This window comes from Chlorocebus sabaeus, chromosome 15, assembly GCF_047675955.1.
Source record: "Chlorocebus sabaeus isolate Y175 chromosome 15, mChlSab1.0.hap1, whole genome shotgun sequence".
NCBI classification, from domain to species: domain Eukaryota; kingdom Metazoa; phylum Chordata; class Mammalia; order Primates; family Cercopithecidae; genus Chlorocebus; species Chlorocebus sabaeus.
This window is the reverse complement of record NC_132918.1, coordinates 15101807-15122487: the sequence shown is the minus strand read 5'-3', so window position 1 is coordinate 15122487 and position 20681 is coordinate 15101807. Positions and strand designations below refer to the sequence as shown.

The 20681-nt window shown below is 36.5% G+C and overlaps 1 protein-coding gene across 1 annotated transcript in view; it reads left to right on the top strand.

Annotated features, from left to right (window-relative positions):
• Positions 1 to 20681, top strand: part of LOC140713568 (uncharacterized) — a 364738-nt gene that overhangs the window by 147739 nt on the left and 196318 nt on the right. Inside the window, exon 4 of the mRNA XM_073023825.1 lies at positions 10339 to 10406. Within this exon, the coding sequence (XP_072879926.1) occupies positions 10339 to 10399 (61 nt within the window). The 3' untranslated portion in view covers positions 10400 to 10406. The remainder of the gene's footprint in view (positions 1 to 10338; positions 10407 to 20681) is intronic.

Genomic DNA, 20681 nt, shown 5'->3' with positions numbered 1-20681 from the left:
TAGGGGATTCTTGGTCTTGGCCTCTTCTTGTTTTCTACCCTAAATTTATAATTTTCCATAACAGCATATTCTTTTCTTATTGTCAGTGTATTTACACTTTTTCTTCTATTCTTTGCATACATAAAAATACATCTTTCGTCATACTGTGTTCACTGGCAAATGCAGTCATCTATGGCCCACTCATTACTTATAATCCAATTTCAGGATGCTTTGCTACAGGAGGTGGGAATTTGCAGGGGAAAATAAGGGAACTCTTGCTAAACTGAGAGAAGCTTCTGTGTCTGAAAGAGGTTCTTCTCACACATGGGGACAGTAGAAAGCATCCTGAAAGATGCTGGCTCTGAAATAAGTCTTTGGCTAGTGTTCCAGCGGTGCTGTGTTAGCAGCTCTTTAGTGTTACAGACTCTGTGTTACATTGCTGCAGCTTCTGTTGCTGATTTCACCTTGCTGCTTCACCAGCACCTCGTGTTGTCTTCTTGAGCTGCACATTTGGACACTAGATGATGCAGGGCAGACCAGCCCCCAAACAGAGGCTTAGCCCTGGACGGTTCTTGGCTTCACTCAGAAAGGAATTCGAGAGCGAACTGGTAGTGAAGTATGCAGGTTTATTGAAGTGACAGTGTACAGCAGTATGACTGCTCCTTGTGGAGCAGGGCTAACCCACAGGCAGTATACCCAGAGTAGTGGCATTGGCTGGCAGTATTTATACCCACTTTTAATTACATACAAATAAAGGGGTGAGTTATTCAGAAATCTCTAGAAAAGTGGCAATAACATACAGATGTTGACATTTCATTTGTAAACTGTCATTGCACTGATGAGAATGTCTTATGCTGATGAACAGCAAGGGAAACTACTTGTTGCCTTCAGCACCATTTGCTGGCTCTGGCTAGTTTCTTCATTTCATCCTGTTGGGACTGGGAAAGAAGTCCTGCTAGTCTCCTGCCTCATTATGAGAATAATTAGAGGAGGGCTGAATATGTGTGCTGTGGAATTTTCCGAGAGGGCATTTTAGAGGTGATACATCTCGAGCTGGGCTATGACAGATGGGGAGAATTTGGGTGGCTGAGCAGTAAATAGAAAACTTTGTGGGATTACCCAACAGCATGAACCATAGAGGCGGTACTTTGGCGGTACTTTAGCAGGTAATGCCAGGGAGATTGATAGTGCAAGAAGGAGACATTAGTGACTTGAACAGAGGATTTGTCCTGGAAAGTTATTAGATGTGAGAAGCAGGTACAGCTTTAAACCTAGTTGATGGACAGTTGCATGCTCTTGAGCTGGAAGTGCCATTATAATAATATTATCTTCTGAGGAATTAACTTGAACTGGGATTAGAAGCAAGATGATTGGCTAGGAGAGAGTTTTGGGCGTTATGCACTAGATGAAGTCGGCTGAATGGGAGTGGTAATGGAGGAGTCAATGAAGAAATACAGTCTAAGTAATTAAGCTGTATTTCACCGATACTTATTTCTTATTTACAAATATAGTGCCACAATTAACTCATTCCAGAGACAGTAATTAGCAATCAGGTTAAATTACTTTGATTACCTCTTTTACATTTAATTAACAGCATTTTAAGAAAACTGCTTTCTAAGATATTTTATAGTCTATATCATTTCTGTTTTGCTTTTCCTTTATTCTTTCCCTCTCCCTTTCCCTACTTCAGCCCATTTTCTCTGTCCCACTCTTTCCTACTTTCCCTTTTAAAAGGACAAAATTTTAGGGCATATTTTACTAAAGTGAAATGAATCAAAATAATCATGATTTCATGGAAGTATTCTGTAAACATAATTTAAAAGTCACATAGGCTGGCCAGGTGCTGTGGCTCACACTTGTAATCCCAGCACTTTGGGAGGCCGAGGTGGGTGGATTACTTGAGGCCAGGAGTTTGAGGCCAGCCTGGCCAACATGACGAAACCCTGTCTCTACTAAAGATATAAAAATGCACTGGGTGTGGTGATGTATGCCTGTAATTCCAGCTACTCAGGAAGCTGAGGCGGGAGAATCAGTTGAGCCCAGGAGGCAGAGGCCTGGGTGACAAGAGTGAGATTCTGTCTCCCCCCCCCAAAAAAAGGCTTACAATGAAACAAAACAAAAAAACACCAACAACCCCTCCAATACTTCTCTCACTCTTCCCACCCCAATCCAGTCCTGATTCTAAGAAGCAACCATTTCCAACTGTTCCAGGTTTTTCTTTTGATAATTCTATGCTTATAAAGTGATTTCTTGATTTTTAAATGGTTTATATTACCCACTGACTTCTTGTTTTATTGGTTGAGAATTTGTTTTTCTAGATCTGACATTCAGCAATATCAAATATTTTTCCTTCATTTTAATTACAAGGTTATATCACATGTGTTTGTTAAATTAGTAGTTTTTACATTTATAACAACTATGTGAATATTGTTTGAACCAAACCATATATTATGATTTTTTTCTTTCTCATACATTAAAAAAGTCCTCAAATTCTTTCCTTTTTTTGTTCAGTTTTTAGCGCATCTTTCACTATTTGTTCCCAAATGCTCCATTACAAATGTCCTAAATGGCTATCAATAATCTTTTAATTTTCTTTTCTTTCTTTCTATTTTTTTTTTTTTTTTTTTTTTTTTAGACAGAGTCTTACTCTGTTGCCAGGCTGGAGTGCAGTGGTGCAATCTCGTCTCACTCACTGCAACCTCCGTCTCCAGGATTCAAGAGATTCTCCTGCTTCAGCCTCCCGGGTAGCTGTGATTACAGGCATGCGTCACTACGCCCAGCTAATTTTTGTATTTTTAGTAGAGACAGAGTTTCATCGCGTTGGCCAGGATGGTCTTGATCTCCTGACCTTCTCATCTGCCCGCCTCAGCCTCTGAAAGTGCTGGGATTACAGGCGTGAGCTACTGCACCTGGCCTTTATTTTTATTTATTTATTTATTTGAGACAGAGTCTAGCTCTGTTGCCCAGGCTGAAGCGCAGTGGTATGAACATGGCCCACTGTAGCCTTGACCTCCTAGGCTCAAGTGATCTTCTCACCTCAGCCTCCCATGTTTCCAGGACCACAGGCATGTATCACCATGCTTGACTAATTTTTTAAAAACTTTTTGTAGGGACAAGGTCTCGCCATGTTGTCCAGGCTGGTCTTGAAATCCTGGGCTCAAATGATCCTCCTGCTGTGGCCTCCTAAATGTGGGGATTACAGGCATGAGCCACTGTGCCTGGCCTCGATGATTTTTTTAAATGGTCAAGTTCATAAAATAACCCTTCAGCTACCTTAAACTTTTTTGTTTTTGTTTTGGGCCTGATAATGTTCCTGTTATATCCCTTTATTCTCCTGCATCAATTTTAACTCTCATTTCTAGGCCAGGTAACTGTCATCCTGGAACTTTTCTTTTACGCTTTTATGTATTAGGATTCTGTGTTACCTGCATCCAGTACCTTCCTAGGAAAGGGTGCCTGGGAAAGTTTTTTGACTTCTTACATGCCTGAAATGTCTTTATTCTGCTCACCTGTGTGATTGATCGTTTGATTTAACATAGGCAGCTGCTTCTCAGAACTTCAAAGCCTTTGTTATCTTGTGGTATTTCTTTTGATAAATCAGAGTCCATGCTGATGGTTGGTGCTTCTTTACTCAGATAATGTTATGATCACTTTGCTGGATATCCATATGCCTTTTCAAACTGGACTTTCAACTTCGTATTTTTGTTTTGTTTTGTTTTTATTGTTACTATTGTGATATTCCTTCCTGTGATTTCTATCTTCATTTCTGAAACTTCTATCAGAAAAATGCTAGCCATCCTGCATCGATTCTCTGATATTCCCTGTATATCTTGTGATTTCCCATTTCCTTTTGTTTCTGATGAGTTCCTTAGTTTTATTTTTTATTATTTTTTTATAATTTTAGAAACTATTTATTCTGCGATTATTCCTATTGCATGTTATTCTGTTTTTGTTTTATTAATTATATAAATTATATATTAATTTCTATTTTGTTGAAATCTTTCTCACTGTCTGCATTGTCTCTGTTTCTTCCTGTTTTCCTTTTTTTCTGCTTGTTTGTTTTGGTCTTATTCATGTTGAGGCATTTCTCATGTATTTGATAATTGTTAAATACGAATTTTAAGAATGAAACACTAAGAGTTGATAACTATATGCTACTTCTTAGGTAGGATTTGTTTTTTGGTGAGTTTCACTATGAAATGATGAGGAGAAGGCCTTTCCATTTTTACTTATCTGATGATACTTTCTCAGTGGGTAGAAGAAACTAATTGAACAGAAGAAACTCTTCTGGAAGAGAATGAAATTCCCACAAGTCAGTATGTACACTTTACCTAATTCCCTTGTTTTAACTTTGCACTTGGTATTCCCAAGTTTGAGATACTCTGGTTCAGTCTTTCTAGGATGTGTACCTTTGCTTTTTTGTTTGGAAGAGGTGAGAAGAGGGACCAGTCTTCTGGTTCTGCAGTCAGAGGAGGAGACCTTATTTGAACATTCAAGGAGTCCTATTCTTAACCGCTGCAGTTTTCTCCTGATTTTCATAATACCTGGTAATGCCACTTGCTGAACCCCTGAGGGGTTCTGTGGTGCAAACTGACATTCCTTATTGATGACTTCCTCTGCAGACTCTTATGTTGTACCTTGTGCTCTGCTAATTCAGTTACACTTCTTCTACCCTTTTTCTGTCTTGTGACAGGTGTTTTTTGTTGTTTGTTTTTATTTTTGTTTTGTTTTGTAGACAGAGTTTTGCTGTGTTGTTCTTGCTCGAGTGCAGTGGAGTGATCTTGGCTTACTACAGCCTCGACCTCCTAGGCTCAAGCAATCCTCCTGCCTCAGCCTCTGGGGTAGCTGAGACTACAGGTGTGTGCCACCACACCTGGCAAATTTTTAAATTTTTTGTAGAGATGGGGTTTCACTATGTTGGCCAGGTTGGTTTACAGGTATGTAAATCTCTTGAATATTGTATCTTCTTTCCTGTTCTCTTTGCCTTCATGTGTAGTACTTTTTTTGAAATTTCCCAATTCTTATTTTAGTTGGATTTGGGGATGGAGAAGAGGTAAAGATGTATTTAACCAGAAATTAACTCTTTATTTTCAAAGAGAAGAGGAAGGCATTATATTATTCATTAGATTGATTAGTTTTTGTTGGTTCACAAACTTAATTTTATCATGTGAGACTCGAAAGTGTGTATTTTCTTTCTATAAGTTTTCTCTAGATCATGTTGGCCCAATTCGAATAGCAGTAACATAATCATGAAATGATAGTAAGCATAAGTGAGTACCAACAATGTGGCACTCACTGTCACATAAGTTGCCTTGCATATACGCTCTGATTAGCAGCAGTGACAGTACATTTTTAAAGGGAATGAAGAGGCAGTTTCTGGGTTGATTACCAATAATTTACTTAAAATAATAAAAAGTATTGATTGCTTATACATTGTTAAGCTCTAGGATGTGGATTATAGTGTCCTGAGTGGGAATAGTAGGTTAATTTGTAGGTACTTGTGGCAATAGCAAGAAGTTTCAAGAGATGAAGGTGGTGAGCAGGACATGATCACTCTCTCATTTCAATGCCTCCTTGGTCCTAATAATTTAAAAGGATTCACATTCTACAGATAAAAGTTCTTTTCCTTTCTCAGTATTCTGTTTTATTCCTTAGGTCCATATGACCAAATCCTACATTCTTCCTAAGATATCATTTTTCTGTATATTTTTTATCTTCATTTTATACTCCTAGAGCAATAGTTCTGAGTCAAGTCACATTGCGACATAGTTTGGTGAGAATAGTTATAGCTCTTTAAACTTCAGATTAAATAAAAGTTAACATAATTGTGAGCATATTTTGACACGTTCTCTGAAGCCTTTCAACTTATGGCATTTCACAAAATGTTGAAATAGTAAATTACAAAAGAATTAAAATGCTTCACAAATTTGTACCTCACTGATGTCATCATATTCTTGCAGCATAAAGCTGGAGGTGAAAAGGAACCACCTTTATAAATTACCGAATGAAATGTAAATATGTGCAATCTTTTTGGAAAGCAATTTGGAATATATATCAACAGCTTTTAAAAAGTGCCTACCTTCTGATCTAGACATCTAATTTTAGAGTTCTCTCCAAAAAAGGAAACCAGAGATGTTAAAACCACATTTAGTTCATTATGAACTGTGTAAACATAAAATTGGAAACAACCTAAATTCATACAGTGGGAGAACTTTAAGTAAATTTTGGTGAAACTGTATGATAGAGTATTATATAGCTCTTGAACACTATGTTTTTAAAGGGCACATAACACACCATATGGAATTTCTGATGTGTTAAGTGAAAAAGCAGAATGCAGAATTGTACTCATAGTACAGTATAAAGTAGGTTCAAATTAATGTACATATGCACAGAAAAAAGCTAGAAGAAAATAAACCATGCTGCAGATAGTTTTGTCTCTGCATTATTGAATTATAGACAATTTAAATGTTCTCACGAATTCTTACCTACAATTTCTAGATTTTCTAAAGTATGTATTACTTTAAAAATACAAAAACATATAGTCTTTAAAAACACTTAGAAAAACAGAAAAAAAAAATCTTATCAGTTTGCTGGTGACAGTAAGTCAGGCTAAATGTTGTTTGGTTCTTCCCTACCTTCATATCATCATCTGGGAATGGTGCTAATAGGATAGAATTGCTCTCTTTACTGCACTGGATTGTTATTAACAATTTTCTGATTTGGGAAAAGGCACTGACTCCTATCATTTATATTGCCTCCTTTCTTCAGTTACCTGAGTCGACTCTCCCATCTTCTATCTTAAACACAACTATTGAACTGTCATATGATTAGTTGCTAATATATATTTTATTACTATTTTTTGAGACAAGGTCTTACTCTGTTGCCCAACCTAGAGTGCAGTGACACAATCACAGCTCGCTGCAGCCCCAGTCTCTCTGGGCTCGGGTGATCCTTCCACCTCAGCCTCCCGAGTAGCTGGAACTACAGTCGTGCAGCACCATGCCCCGCTAATTTTTGTATTTTTTGTAGAGACAGGGTGTCAACATGTTGCCCAGGCTGGCCTCCAATGCCTGGGCTCAAATGTTTCACCCGCTTTAGCCTCCCAAAGTGCTGGGATTACAGGTGTGAGCCACCACGTCTGGCTTGCTAATGCATGTTTTAAACTTGTGTATTTTTATTTACAATGCAACTTTAAAGAAATTGGAGCTGTTTTCTGACATGTTTTTAAAACATTTGTTAAAGGTTTCCTAGTACTACAGAGCAGATCTAGCATATATAAGAGCTGGAGAACTGAGATGGAGTTGTTATATGTGAAATCACTTAGAAAAGAAAATCAAATGCGAATAGTTTAGCAGGATGACCCAGCCATATAGACTCCTTGGCCTATGGCAAAGTTCTATGCCAATGATTTTATTTGGAGTCTGGGAAGTGATAGCTTGATATAAAATCACCTGCTGTCAATTAAATATACAAATCTATCTTTTTAATAAATAGAATGAACCTTTTTTGTTTATTTATTCAATAATTGTAACTTGCTATGTCAGATACTAAATTAACATCCTTAAGGAGGTCACAATCTAGGAGGAACATGGGCAAACAGTTCCTTATTTTATGGCATACGCTAACTCTGAAAGTTCAGCAATGATGTTTTAAAATGTTATTTTTTACGAAGTAAAGGAAAAGCAATTTTAGGTAATCATTGGCTTTTATAAACTGAAATGTCATTGACAACCGGGATTAGAGTAAAAGTATCCCCAAACTGGAGGAATCCCCTCCCCATCCACATCATATAGCATCTCTCTCAGGACCCCCTCTTACTGCAAAACCTAGCCTCTCTTCCAACAGTTCTGGGGATGGGCGGCATTTGTTCCATAAAAGTGTTTTTTTTTTTTTTTCCCCCAGTGTCTCTTTCAAAGAAAAAAAAAAATACTTTCTTTTGGTCTAAATTGTGAAAATACCCAAAACATTTGATAGAATTTGAACTCTGTCAACAGTGTTATTTATACTAAGATCAGGACAATTTCTTGACATCATATTGTTTTATTACTAAGTTTGGCTTTTGTTTTACAAATGTAATGTTCATATTTGAATTTTCAGATTGGTTAAATGTTAATGAAAAGCAATCCAGTTATTAATTTTCAGTAGTGCCTTTTCTCTGTATGCCTTTATTTTATTTTACATTAATAATTCAAGTTTACCCATCAAAATGAAGGTTTTTTCCAAAATTAAAAAAAAAAAAAAGGTTTCCTAGTGACAAATGTTATATATGAGAAAAGTTAGAGGTGTGTAACTGGGTTTTATGAATAAAAAAATGGGGAAAAATCATCCTGATTACCTGTAATTAATATTGGTATCGTGTCTAGACTATTTTTAAGTAAACAGACATTTTTTATGTAATTTAATTACTAATTACAGTGATTTTAAACACCTGAGCTTCCTTTTCACTATCTGTAAAACTCTTTAGAAAATAAAAATTGGCCGGGAGCAGTGACTTATGCCTGTAATCCCAGCACTTTGGGAGGCCGAGGCTGTCAGATCACCTGAGGTGAGGAGTTCAAACCAGCCTGGCTAACATGGTGAAACCCCATCTCTGCTAAAAATACAAAAATTAGCCGGGCATGGTGGGAGATGCCTGTAATACTGGCTACTTGGGAGGCTGAGGTAGGAGAATTGCTTGAACCCAAGAGGTGGAGGTTGCAGTGAGCCGAGATCATGCCATTACACTCCAGCCTGGGCAACAAGAGCAAAACTTAGTCTTAAAAAAAGAAAAAGAAAAAGAAAGAAAAATTAATGCATGCATGATGTTGAAATGGAATGAAATGGGTGAGATCTAGATATTACTTACTTTTATGAATCTCAGCTACACCAAATTCTTCTAGAATATAAATTATATAAGCAGCACTGCCAGTTTTGAGAGTGTAATTTTAATAATAGAATATTTTCAAATGAATATTTAAAAACATATACATGTTTAAGTTCAAAGTGCAGATAATTTGGTCAAATTAAATGATAAATCTCCGTAAGGTGGGGCAATGGATACTGTCTTAGCTTGTTTTCTGTTGTTTGTAACAGAGTTCCTGAAACTGGGTAATTTTTAAAGAGAAGGAATTTATTTCTTAAAGTTGTGGAGGCTGAGAAGACCAAAGTTAAGGGGCTGCTTCTGGTGACAGTCCTGAGCCTGTGCAGGGCATTCCATGAGGAGACATGCTAGCCCAGGTCTCTCTTTCTCTTCTTATAAAGCCAGCAGGTGCACTCCTATGATAACCCATTAATCCATGAATTTATGAATGGATTAATCCATTCCTAAGGGTGCAGCCCTGATGACCCAATCACCTCTTAAAGGCACCATGTCTCACTACGCCATACTGGGGATTAAATTTCAACTCTTAAAGGCACCGTGTCTCAGTATGCCATACTGGGGATAAAATTTCAACTCTCAAAGGCACCGTGTCTCAGTACGCCACACTGGGGATTAAATTTCAACTCTCAAAGGCACCATGTCTCGGTACGCCATACTGGGGATTAAATTTCAACATGAGTTTTGGAGGGGAGAAATATTCAAACCATAGCAAATACTATGTTCCTGAATATTCAAGAGATGGCACTATGCTGATTTTTTTCTGTAGTCAGTGTGCAAACATTAAGCATCCAGGAGCAAAGCCTTGATCACTCTATTAAAAATGAAATTATAAAACTTATTGGCTGTTTTTGATATGATTATTATAAAATTTTAGAAGACTGCAGCAATTAAACAGCAATGTTAAAATAGTGCTTAAGGCCAGAGGCAAAGATTATATTTGGCACAGCTTCAATAATGAAATATAGTACATTAAAAATACAGATATTTCTAGTTTTGCCACTCTTCCCAATAGATTAAAGAATCTTATGTTTGATCGAATTGAATTGATTACTATCATGTGTGTTAATTTTACAGTTGTGGAAGGGTGCTTTAACTTTAATATTTTACATTTAACCCTGACAACTTTACATTTTCATTCACTGAAAAGAGGAGAACCAAATAAGTGTCGTCACTGCTGTAGGGTATAGCTTTCTTTTCTTAATTGTAGCTCCTGATATGCTGAAAAGTTGTCACATACTTAGGTTCTTCCTGGACTGAAATCCTATTTGTGACTCTATTTTTCCATCTGATGATCTCTCAAGGCTTCGAATCTGTCCCCAGATTTCGTTTATATTGTCAAAGCTATATATATATATATATATATGTGATGTTTTCAGATGGTCTGATTCTGCAGCATAGTTAAAAGAGATGATTAAATTAAAGCCACAGACTTGTTTTCTTTTGGCTAAAATATTTCACCTTTGTTAAATAAGCAATTTTTTTCCTTTTTTGTTTTTTAGGAGGCCGAGGGAAGAAAAGGATAATTTAAATGAAATTAGTTTCTATAAAGAAAACGATTAAAAACAAGGTAAGTTTTTATCTTAGATATTGTATCCAGGATAAAGGCAGAGATTCAACCAAGTTTTTAATTATAATTAGGTATAGGAAATTAAAGTTTAAAGTATGCTTACAATATGTCCAATTGAGTATTCTGTTTCAAAAAGGAAATTTTATTGAGTTGTTTGTCTTTTGGGGGCAGTTGTTTACTTATTTTCCTTTTAAAATAAGCAATCTAATAACTTTATAGCATTTTAAATAATCATAAAATGTATGTGATAAAGTGACTGCTATATGTTCTGTATATTTTTATCTATTAACTATGGATTGTTTCTAAAAACATGCCTTGAATAATAAAGGATTCTATAGTGTATGTGCATTTTAAACATAATATGCTTTGTTTTTGAAGAGATAGCAATCTCAATTTTTTCAATCTGCTCTTGTGTTTAAATGCAAATAAGTTCATTCAGTTTTCTATTGGTGCTGTATTTGATACTACCAACTTTTTATTTACTAATGTAGGACATAAAAGGCACCCCCTATGAAAACATCCCGCAAACTACTCTATGGTTAGTGTATGGCTAATATATTACCAGATATTGTGGACTTTGTACATATTCCTCACGTAAGTTATTCAGATAATTGTTTATATTAGAAAAATGTTATTTATCTAAACCCATTACATCATTTTAAATTAAGTGGTTCATGAGAAAGAGCTGGATATAGTTGTTAGAATGTTAGAATCCGGGTAGCCTTACCAAAAGGCATGTTTCAGACTGACAAAAGTCATGTGCTTGAGTGTAGTGGAGGCTAAGAGAGCCCATGCTCCTGCATCCAGGTCAACTGTCAACTACCATATTATTTGGTGATCAGAAAGCAATGTTTTAAGCAGTTTACTAATAACTAATATCCAAATAAGGTAGTTTGCCACTTAGAGTTTTAATGTGTTTTATGAAATCAATTGCATATTGAGGTTAATGTGTAACACATACTAATATTTTCCATTTAATATAATAGGAAATAGACAACTGGTTAGCTTTTTCATGCTGAGTTTTACTGATATTCAGTGGAAGATACCTGAAATCTATTTTGAAAGGCTGATGTGGTGGAAGGAACATAGACTTTGGTATCCACAGTCCTTGGGTCAAATTCTGCCACTGCTACATTTATGTATACTTGGAGAAGTTTCTTAAGTGTTTGAGCTTCAGTTTTTTTTCTGTGTAGAATGAGAATAATATTCCTCTTTTACAGTTGTTTTGAAGATTCATAAAAATACACATACAACATTCTAGTGCCTTGTGGATACTAATCGTATTAGTGAAGCCTATTATGAATACTAATAATCTATAATAATTAACTATGTAAGACAATAATAATAACAAATTTTCTATATTGTCTTACAATCATTGGAACACTTTCAAATACAACATATATAATCTTCCCGAAAACTCAGAGAAGGATCTTATTATTGTTGGCATCTCCTATATACAATTCAGGAAGGTAATGCTCAGGGAGATTAATTGACATGACTAGTAAATGATGAAGCAAAAATGTGAGCCTAATTGTCTAATGTTAGAATTTCTGCTCTTTATGTAAGAAATATCCACTTTTCATTAATAGTTTTTAATTTCACATTCTCAATGACAGACATAACTATTTGGCCTAAAATTTTTAGTTTAGATTGATAAATACATTCCTAGAAACCAGGTATTAATTTAGTTTTTACTACAAATCAATTATAGGCTGGGTGTGGTGGCTTATGCCTTTAGTCTCAGCACTTGGGGATGCTGAGGCAGGCCTATTGCCTGAGCGCAGGAGTTTGAGACCAGCCTGGGAAACATGGCAAAATCCCGTCTCTACAAAAAATACCAAAATTACCTGGATGTGGCAGCATAGGCCTGTAGTCCCAGCTACTCGGGAGGCTGAGGTGAGAGGATCATTTGAGCCCTGAAGGTTGAGGCTGCAGTGAGGTGAGATTGTGCCACTGCACTCCGGCATGGGCGACAGTGACACCCTGCCTCAAAAAAAAAAAAAAAAAAAAAAAAAAAAAAAAAAAAAAAAAAAAATCAATAATATATGGAGTTAGCACCAAACAATTTCTTGTAATTGCACAGTGATTTATAGTTTCCTGAGTGCTTTTTACATGCTTTAATTAGTTGAGGCACCACTGGGGGCAGGATATAGGTGACTATACACATATGTTACACATTATAAACTTTAACTCCAAAGAGGTTGTGTTTTGCTAAAGATGATGAGATTAGTAAACGGTGGACTTTTGTGTCTCCAATGTTGTTTTTGACTATGGGTTTTATATATCAGGTTTTACCCAAGTGAACTAAATTCTATTTCATTCAGCACTTGTAGGAAAAGTTTTATGTTTAAAAGTAGATATTCTCGGAAATGCAAAATGAGCAAGACAAATTCCTTGCTTTTATGGATTTTAAACTTGGGAGTAGGGGAGACAAAAATGTATTTAAATGGCAAATGCTATCATAATTAGAAGCATAAGTGCAATGACATGTGTGTAAGAAAGCAAAACCGAACAAATCTGGATTTGTATATTTGGTCAATTAAACTCGTAAAAGGTGTTAATAGTTTACGTGGAAGAAAACTGGAAGTGACCATAGTTTTCTTATAATCTAAAGCCATGCAAAACTGCGTTTTTGTTCTTAAAAGACTTATGGACTATAATGAGTTCTCAACAACGCGCTAACATTTATTATAAGAAAAATAATTAAGCAAGACAATGTTGCTTTATATTGATGCTTAATGTAAATGCATATGTGTTCATTAAGTTTAGAAAGTGAAAAACTTAGTTCCATGTCTTAATTCATTCCACTTACGTTTAGGTGGGAATTAGATTTAATGAGTTATAATCATCTTTAACATTTGATGTATATATCTTCATCTGGGACACTTAGCTCCATGGTACTTCAAGTAGCACATTAAGAAGAAAAATTCTTCCCTTGATCTCACCTGGGAATGAAAAAATTCTTGAAAAAATTGAGTATATGTAGTTTGGAGTTAGAGTCGTTTTCCATTTCTTGTGATTAATTCAGGAAATGAACAGTCTGGGCTTTCCATTGTACATTCATTTTAGAATGGGTAGTTTTTTGTTTTACATTTAAAGGTGCTGCTTTCAGATGAGTGTTAGGCAATTCTATCTGTAAGCATAATATAAACCGTTAGCTAAATGTGGTCATTTTAATTCAGCTAATTATGTTCTCCATGTCATATTTTATAGGTAAAGTAGAACTTTCTGTTTTAAAGAAATCAGAACTGACATTGTTGATGAAATTAAACAATTGGATGTGCTACTAGCCTTTTGTCTTTAGATAATGCTCACATTATATTTTATAAATATCTTTTAAAATATTTATATTTTGTCTAGAAAACAAAAGAAAAAAAATGAAAAATTAACTATTCTTCCACCACTCATTATGTGTACTTTGCCTTTAATAAAAGCTTTATACATAAATAAAATGGTATATCTTTAATGGTTTTGTAACTTGATTTTTAAAGGTAATAGCAGATCATGAATATTTTTCAATATTATTAAATATTCATTTATAACACAGTTTAATGGTGAAATTTAATAAATACATTGTGAAATGAATTATACAATTTATCTAAATGCTTATTGTTGAACATCGACACCCCTTTCTCTTTTTCTTCCTTTCCCTTCTCTTCACTGCCCTCCCCTGCCCTGCCTTTTCTTCTTTACTCTTTCTCCTTCCTTTTCTCCCCTGGTTCCTTTCTTCTTTCCCACCTTTTAATGTTTCCTCCATTGTTAAAATGTGACAATTTAAAAAAAAAATCTATGAAGCATGTCATTTATTATTCATTTAGAATAATTTCATAGAAGTAGTACTGATAAATTAAAAAATATGTACATTTGTGAGGGTGTTTTAAAGTATTGTACTTTTCTCCATAAAAGATTGTACCAATTCACATTTGTGTATTTATGGTGTGCAATTCAAAAAAATTTTTGTAGTCATATCTACCAATATTTTTTTTTTCCTTTATATTGTAGAGAATTGTCTTACTTAGTAAATTTGGGGCAAAATATTTTAGACTGGGCAATTTATAAACAATCAAAAATTTTACTCACAGTTCTAGAGGCTGGGAAGGTCCAGATCAAGAAGCCAGAAGATTCTGTGTCTTGTGAAGTCCCATTTCTCATAGATGGTGTCTTCTATGTTTCTTCACATAGTGGAAGGGGCAAACAATCTCCTTTGAGTTTCTTTTCTTTTTTTTTTTTTTTTTTTTTTTTTTGAGATCTCGCTCTGTCACCCAGGCTGGAGTGCAGTGGCGCAATCTTGGCTCACTGCAAGCTCCGCCTCCCGGGTTCACGCCATTCTCCTGCCTCAGCCTCCCGAGTACCTGGGACTACAGGCATGCACCACCACGCCCGGCTAATTTTTTTGTATTTTTAGTAGAGACGGGATTTCACCGTGTTAGCCAGGATGCTCTCAATCTCCTGACCTCATGATCAACACTTGGCCTCCCAAAGTGTTGGGATTACAGGCGTCAGCCACCGCGCCCAGCTTGAGTTTCTTTTTACAAGGGTATAATCCCATTCGTTAGGGTTCTGCCTTCATGACCTAGTCACCTACTAAAGGCCCTGCTCTTATTATTGTTGCATTGGAGATTAGCTTTCTACATATGAATTTTAGGAGGATGCAAGTATTCAGACCATAGCAGTGAGAAAAAATAGCATCTTTTCCTTACCCATTGCAAGTTTCATGGCTGATACCCCTATAAGGAAACACAGAGCAAGAAGAGAAGAGTGTAACAAATTTATTTAATATAAGTTTTATGAGACACATAAATCTTCAGAAAGACCCAAAGCCACAGGGAAGTTATTATTAATTTTTTGAGACGGAGTCTCACTCTTGTAGCCCAACCTGGAGTGCAGTGGCGCAATCTCGGCCCACTGCAACCTCCGCCTCCTGGATTCAAGCGTTTCTCCTGCCTCAGCCTCCCGAGTAGCTGGGGTTTTAGGCGCCCACGACCACGCCCCACTAATTTTTGTATTTATTGTAGAGAAGGGGTTTCACCATGTTGGCCAGGCTGGTCTCCAACTCCTAACCTCTGGTGGTCTGCCTGCCTTGGCCTCCCAAAGTGCTGGGATTACAGGCATGAATCTCTGTGCCTGGCCGAAAATTCAATTTTTTGAACAGTTGTGCAGAAGAATGATTGGAGAGCAAAAGGGCATGATTTAATGGTAATAAACTGGGGAGGAACTGAGCAAGACCTCTTTGTTCAGATTCTTCTTGGCCTTTCTATAAGCCATTCCATCCTTCTGGGTATAGGGGATGACTTCTCTAGAATGAGGATCTTATTACCTACTTCCAGGTCAGATAATTCTTTTATGGCCAGTTCTCAGAGGAAAAGTGTGAGAGATCATAGTGTGACCTTCCTGTTTCCACTGTTTTCTCAATTTCCGAGGTACTGTATTTGGGGGTTGTGTTTTCCACCACCCCATCGATATTATTTGATTTTGGTATATGCTTAGAGAGAAGCCTTATCCTCTGTGTGTGTGTGTGCACGTGTGTGTTTCTTCTGGTACTATCTATAATGGTTAGAATTCATACATACAGATATAGATGTTGGTATAAAACAGTAAGTTTTCTTTTAATATCACGCAAATTTAAGGTGCTGGGTGATTACATTCAGTTTAGATGTCAGGAAAAGGGATCTCTGTGTGAACTCAGCCCTACCCTCAAACTGCTCATTATTCTATTCCCCGTCATGGGCCATGATGGGAAGTGGAATGATTTGCCACCTAAATGAGTTTACTATCTACTCTTGTTTCATCCTTATATGAATAAAGATCCTGGATATCTGGGAGACTGATGCTGAATTTTTTCACATCTTTAGCAAGTATGTGTAGCAGTTCTGTTCTTTTGCCTTAGATTTTCAAAGTATTAATCTTTCCCATTTGAATATTTAATATCATCAGAAAAATAGCTAACTTTTTTTTCTTTTGCTTGCTTCCTTTCATTGTGAAAAAAATTTCGATCTGTTTCTTAAATAGAAAAGAATGCATTCTCTTAGTTTTTAAAAAAATAACAACGTTGGAAAATATTGATCTGGCTTTCAAATCTAGCAGTTGTCTTTCTTAATAGACAACTTATAGAATTGTGAGTTATTTCTCTCAGGAGTTACTTTACATTAAGGAGAGCTGTGAAGCTCAGTTTTTAAAAATATTTGTTCTTGAAATGCAAAGAGCCAGACATTGGATAATTTTAATAGATTTTAAAATTCTTTTTTTTTTTTTTTTTTTTTTTTTTAAGAGACAGAGTCTTGCTTTATCACTCAGGCTGGAGTGCAGTGGCACAATCATAGCTCACTGCAGCCTCAAACTCCTGGGCTCAAGCAATCCTCTCGCCTCAGCCTTCTGTGTAGCTAGGACTACAGGTACACACAATCATGCCTCACCAATTTCTTTTTAATGTTTTCTAGAGATGGGGTCTCACCATGAACTGTTCAGGCTTGTCTTAATATCCTTGCTTCAAGCAAACCTCTCGCCTTGGCCTCCCAAAGTGCTGGCATTACAGGCATGAGCCACCATGCCCAGCTACATTTTTATAGAAATATATTTTTATTATATGACAACATGTAATTGCTATACAAAAACAGCATTCAAAGCTGTGTATTTTTATATTCATTAGAATATTAATAATGATTAAAACATGTTACAAATTATGTACTCTGTTTTGGCTTTTTTACTCTAATAACAAAAACTCGATTTTTTAAATCATTGACCTACGTGAAATAGTTGACCTACATGCAACAAAAACCTTGTTATTGACTTAAAAACACAAAACTTTAAACTACTATGAATATTATAGAGCACTGTGAACATAAAAATTTAGCTGCTTTTTAGTTATTTCATCTCATGAAATATCTTTTGGAAAAACTTTTTTAATATCTCAAGGGTCTGTTGCACTTCTGATGTGTTTGATTAATATCATAAATGTCTATGTTAATATTTGAGAATCTTTTTAAACTCTGGGGATCATTTTCTTGATTTCTTTTTTTTCAATAGAAAGTTTTTAATATAGTAGACTCCTTTAAGAGGTACATCTGTATTAGGATTTCAGTAAATATGCAACTGATTTTTCTTGTTTGTTAATCTGCTCATGGAGAAATATTTTCATCCAGTTACTACCATTCCTAGCTGATTTTTAACATCGTGAGGTAGTCTTCTGGAGGAGCCTGTACTACTGGAACTGTTTTTTGTGTTCTTCTTTAAATGTGTCTTTGTCAGGAGGATCCCAAACACCCCGAAGTTTGATGACTTGCTAGGTGGACTCACCAGACCCAGCATATAGTCATCCTCATGTTATGAGCTATTACAGTGAAAAGAAAGGGTGTATGGGGAAACCAGGCACAAACTTCCAGAGCCTTCTGGTGGAGTCAGACAGGAAGCACTTAATTCCTCCAGCAATGATTTGCGACATCAAATGTGAAATGTTAAGCAGTGAAACTTCTTAGAGGCTCTGCACCCAAGATTTTTCCTGGGGGGTGGTCGGGAAGGTACCCTCTGCCTGGCATGTACCAAAATTCCAGACTCTCAGAAGAGAAGCAAGTATTCAGCATAAACTATCTTGTTTGTGCAATCAGTTTAGGCACATTGAGCCCACTCTTACCAGTTCTAAGAATAGTGGGAACACTTCTGATATCCAAGTTTCCAGATGCCAGTCAAGGGCCAAAGTTGTAAGCAGCCTTTTCAAAGGATATAATTAGGCCTTCTGGGTAACTCTTTCCTGCAGTGTCTTAATTTCCACTGTGCTTGTTTCCTCTAACACAGTGGTCCCCAACCTTTTTGGGACCAGAGACTAGTTTTGTGGAAGACAGGTTTTCCACAGACTGGGTATGGGGGGATAGTTTTAGGATGATTCAAGTTCATTACTATTATTGTTACATTGTAATATATAATGAAATAATTTTACAACTCACCATAATTTAGAATCAGTGGGAGCCCTGAGCTTGTTTTCCTGCAACTAGATGGTCCCATCTAGGGGTGAAGGGAGGCAGTGACAGATTATCAGGCACTAGATTCTCATAAGGAGCACACAACCTAGATCCCTCGCATGTGCAGTTCACAGTAGGGTTTGCACTGCCCTGAAAATCTAATGCTGCCGCTGATCTGACAGGAGGGGAAGTTCAGGCCGTAATGCCAGCAATGGGGAGGGGCTGTACATACAGATGAAGCTTTGCTCGCTTACCTGCTGCTCATCTCCTGCTGTGTGGCTTGTTCCTCACAGGCCATGGACTGATACTGTTCCATGGCCTGAGGGTTGGGGATCTCTGCTAGAACACAATTTCATCAGTTTTATCAAACATTTTTCCAACATGTACCTTCCAAATTCCTGAAAATGCGTGACTTTTGGAGACTATGCTGAAATAAGCAACTGCTTCCCCTCCACTTGCTGCAGTTCTGTATACATGAAAATATGACATCAAACAGTGCCTTTCAAATCTGATCCATTAGAATTGGCTCCCTGGGACATTCACTTCAGAATGATTGTTACATAAAGCTTGGGTTCATGTAACCCAAGGGAAAGATTAGTGACTTTTATCTTGGATTTGAAAGGGGCTGTGACAGACCATTTGCTTGTTATCCCTGGAAAGGGTGCTAAATCAGGTATCAGGAGACCCTGTGTATTTCATGGTGAGCAGGTCTATGCAAACTTAATCCCAAAGAGGAAACTGAGAGGCCAAAGAAAAAGGCTGACAAATCCAGTTTCTCAAACAATTAATAGGGACTTACAAACAGAAGCCATGCCTTGGTGTTGGCAAGACAAGATGGTGGATCCCTGCACCATTGCCACCCCCTACCCCCACCATACCATTGTGAAAGATTATATGTGCTTCAGAAAGAATTTGCAAGACAATTGAAGTAATTTGCTTAAGGGCAGGATTTATGGTAAGTACTGTTCTTAACAGTAGATAAAGTAGAAATTTTAGAGGCATTCCTGAAACTGGGGTTAATCAGAAGTCAGCATGGCAGATTATCATGCAAGATGGAGTTGCTTTAGCTTCCATGCTGTGCCTTGGACAGCTTGGGCTGCTATAACAAAATACTATAGACTGGGTGACCTATCAGCAACAGAAATTTATTTCTCACAGTTCCGGAGGCTAGAAGTCTGAAATTAGGGTGCCAGCATATTATCTTCTGGTGAGGGCCCTCTTCTTTGTTTTATCCTTGTTGTATGATGGAAAGAAGGCAGGAGGGTCCCTTTTATAAGGGTGCTAATTCCATTTATGAGGGCTCCACCCTCCCAAAGGCCCTACCTACTAATACTGTCACATTGAGGATTAAGCTTTCAAGGAATGAATTTTGAGGAGGACACAACATTCAGTCCATTGCACTACCTTGTACACGGAATTAGCTCCAACTCTCCCACTGACACGTTGTGTCTTTGAGCAAATCATTTTTACCTTTCCAAAACTGAGTTTTCTTTTTTCTTAAATCTTAAGTGGGAAGATGTACTATATAATTTCAGAAATAATTTTTAATTTTCTAGTTATTAGAATTTTAACTTTTAGATAGATGTTTCCTGGTCTGTGTGGATCAATGAGGTTCTTTTTTAATTACTTTTTGTCTCTAGCCTTTAATAGTGATACATTATAGATGAGATGTACAGACTGTTACTGCCCTTAGGGTACTTACGTTTTAGTTTTTTCTAAAAAATTTTCACGTCCAAATATAAAGTTGTATCTTACATTAAAAATCCAAGAGGAGAAATTAAGTCATGGACCGAATAGCTTTAATGACAATAGGTACAAAAGGTGACAGGGCAAGTACTTAATCCCCACTGAACAGACTAGGACTTGATAATTTAGAGAAAATAAGTAACTTGTAAATGTCTGCACAGCTAATGCAAAGTAGAGCCTAAAAAGAGTGTTGTTCTAATCACTCAACAGAAAGTTCTTTGAGGGCAGATACTGACTTTTTCTTCATGCTCTATCTTCAGTGACTGGAATACAGGAGTAGCTCAATAAATTTTAGATGGATAATAATTTTATAAACTTGCAAACCTTTTTGAGAGCTTAGCTATGAAAAATTCTTTATTTTAATATTCTACTGTATTTTGATTAATGGTTTTTGTAATTACATTTAGTGTTTCCAATTCACCTGGGACCTGGCTTTGGCTGTTAGAGACTTTATTTCTTCTCTCTAGAACTTTACTATGTGCCTTTTTTCTAGCAATTTATGCCCTCTTCCTCTCTGTACTGAAGGTTATCTGGTAATCTGTGATTTTTTATTTGGCGTCTTAGTCTGCTTTCAGGT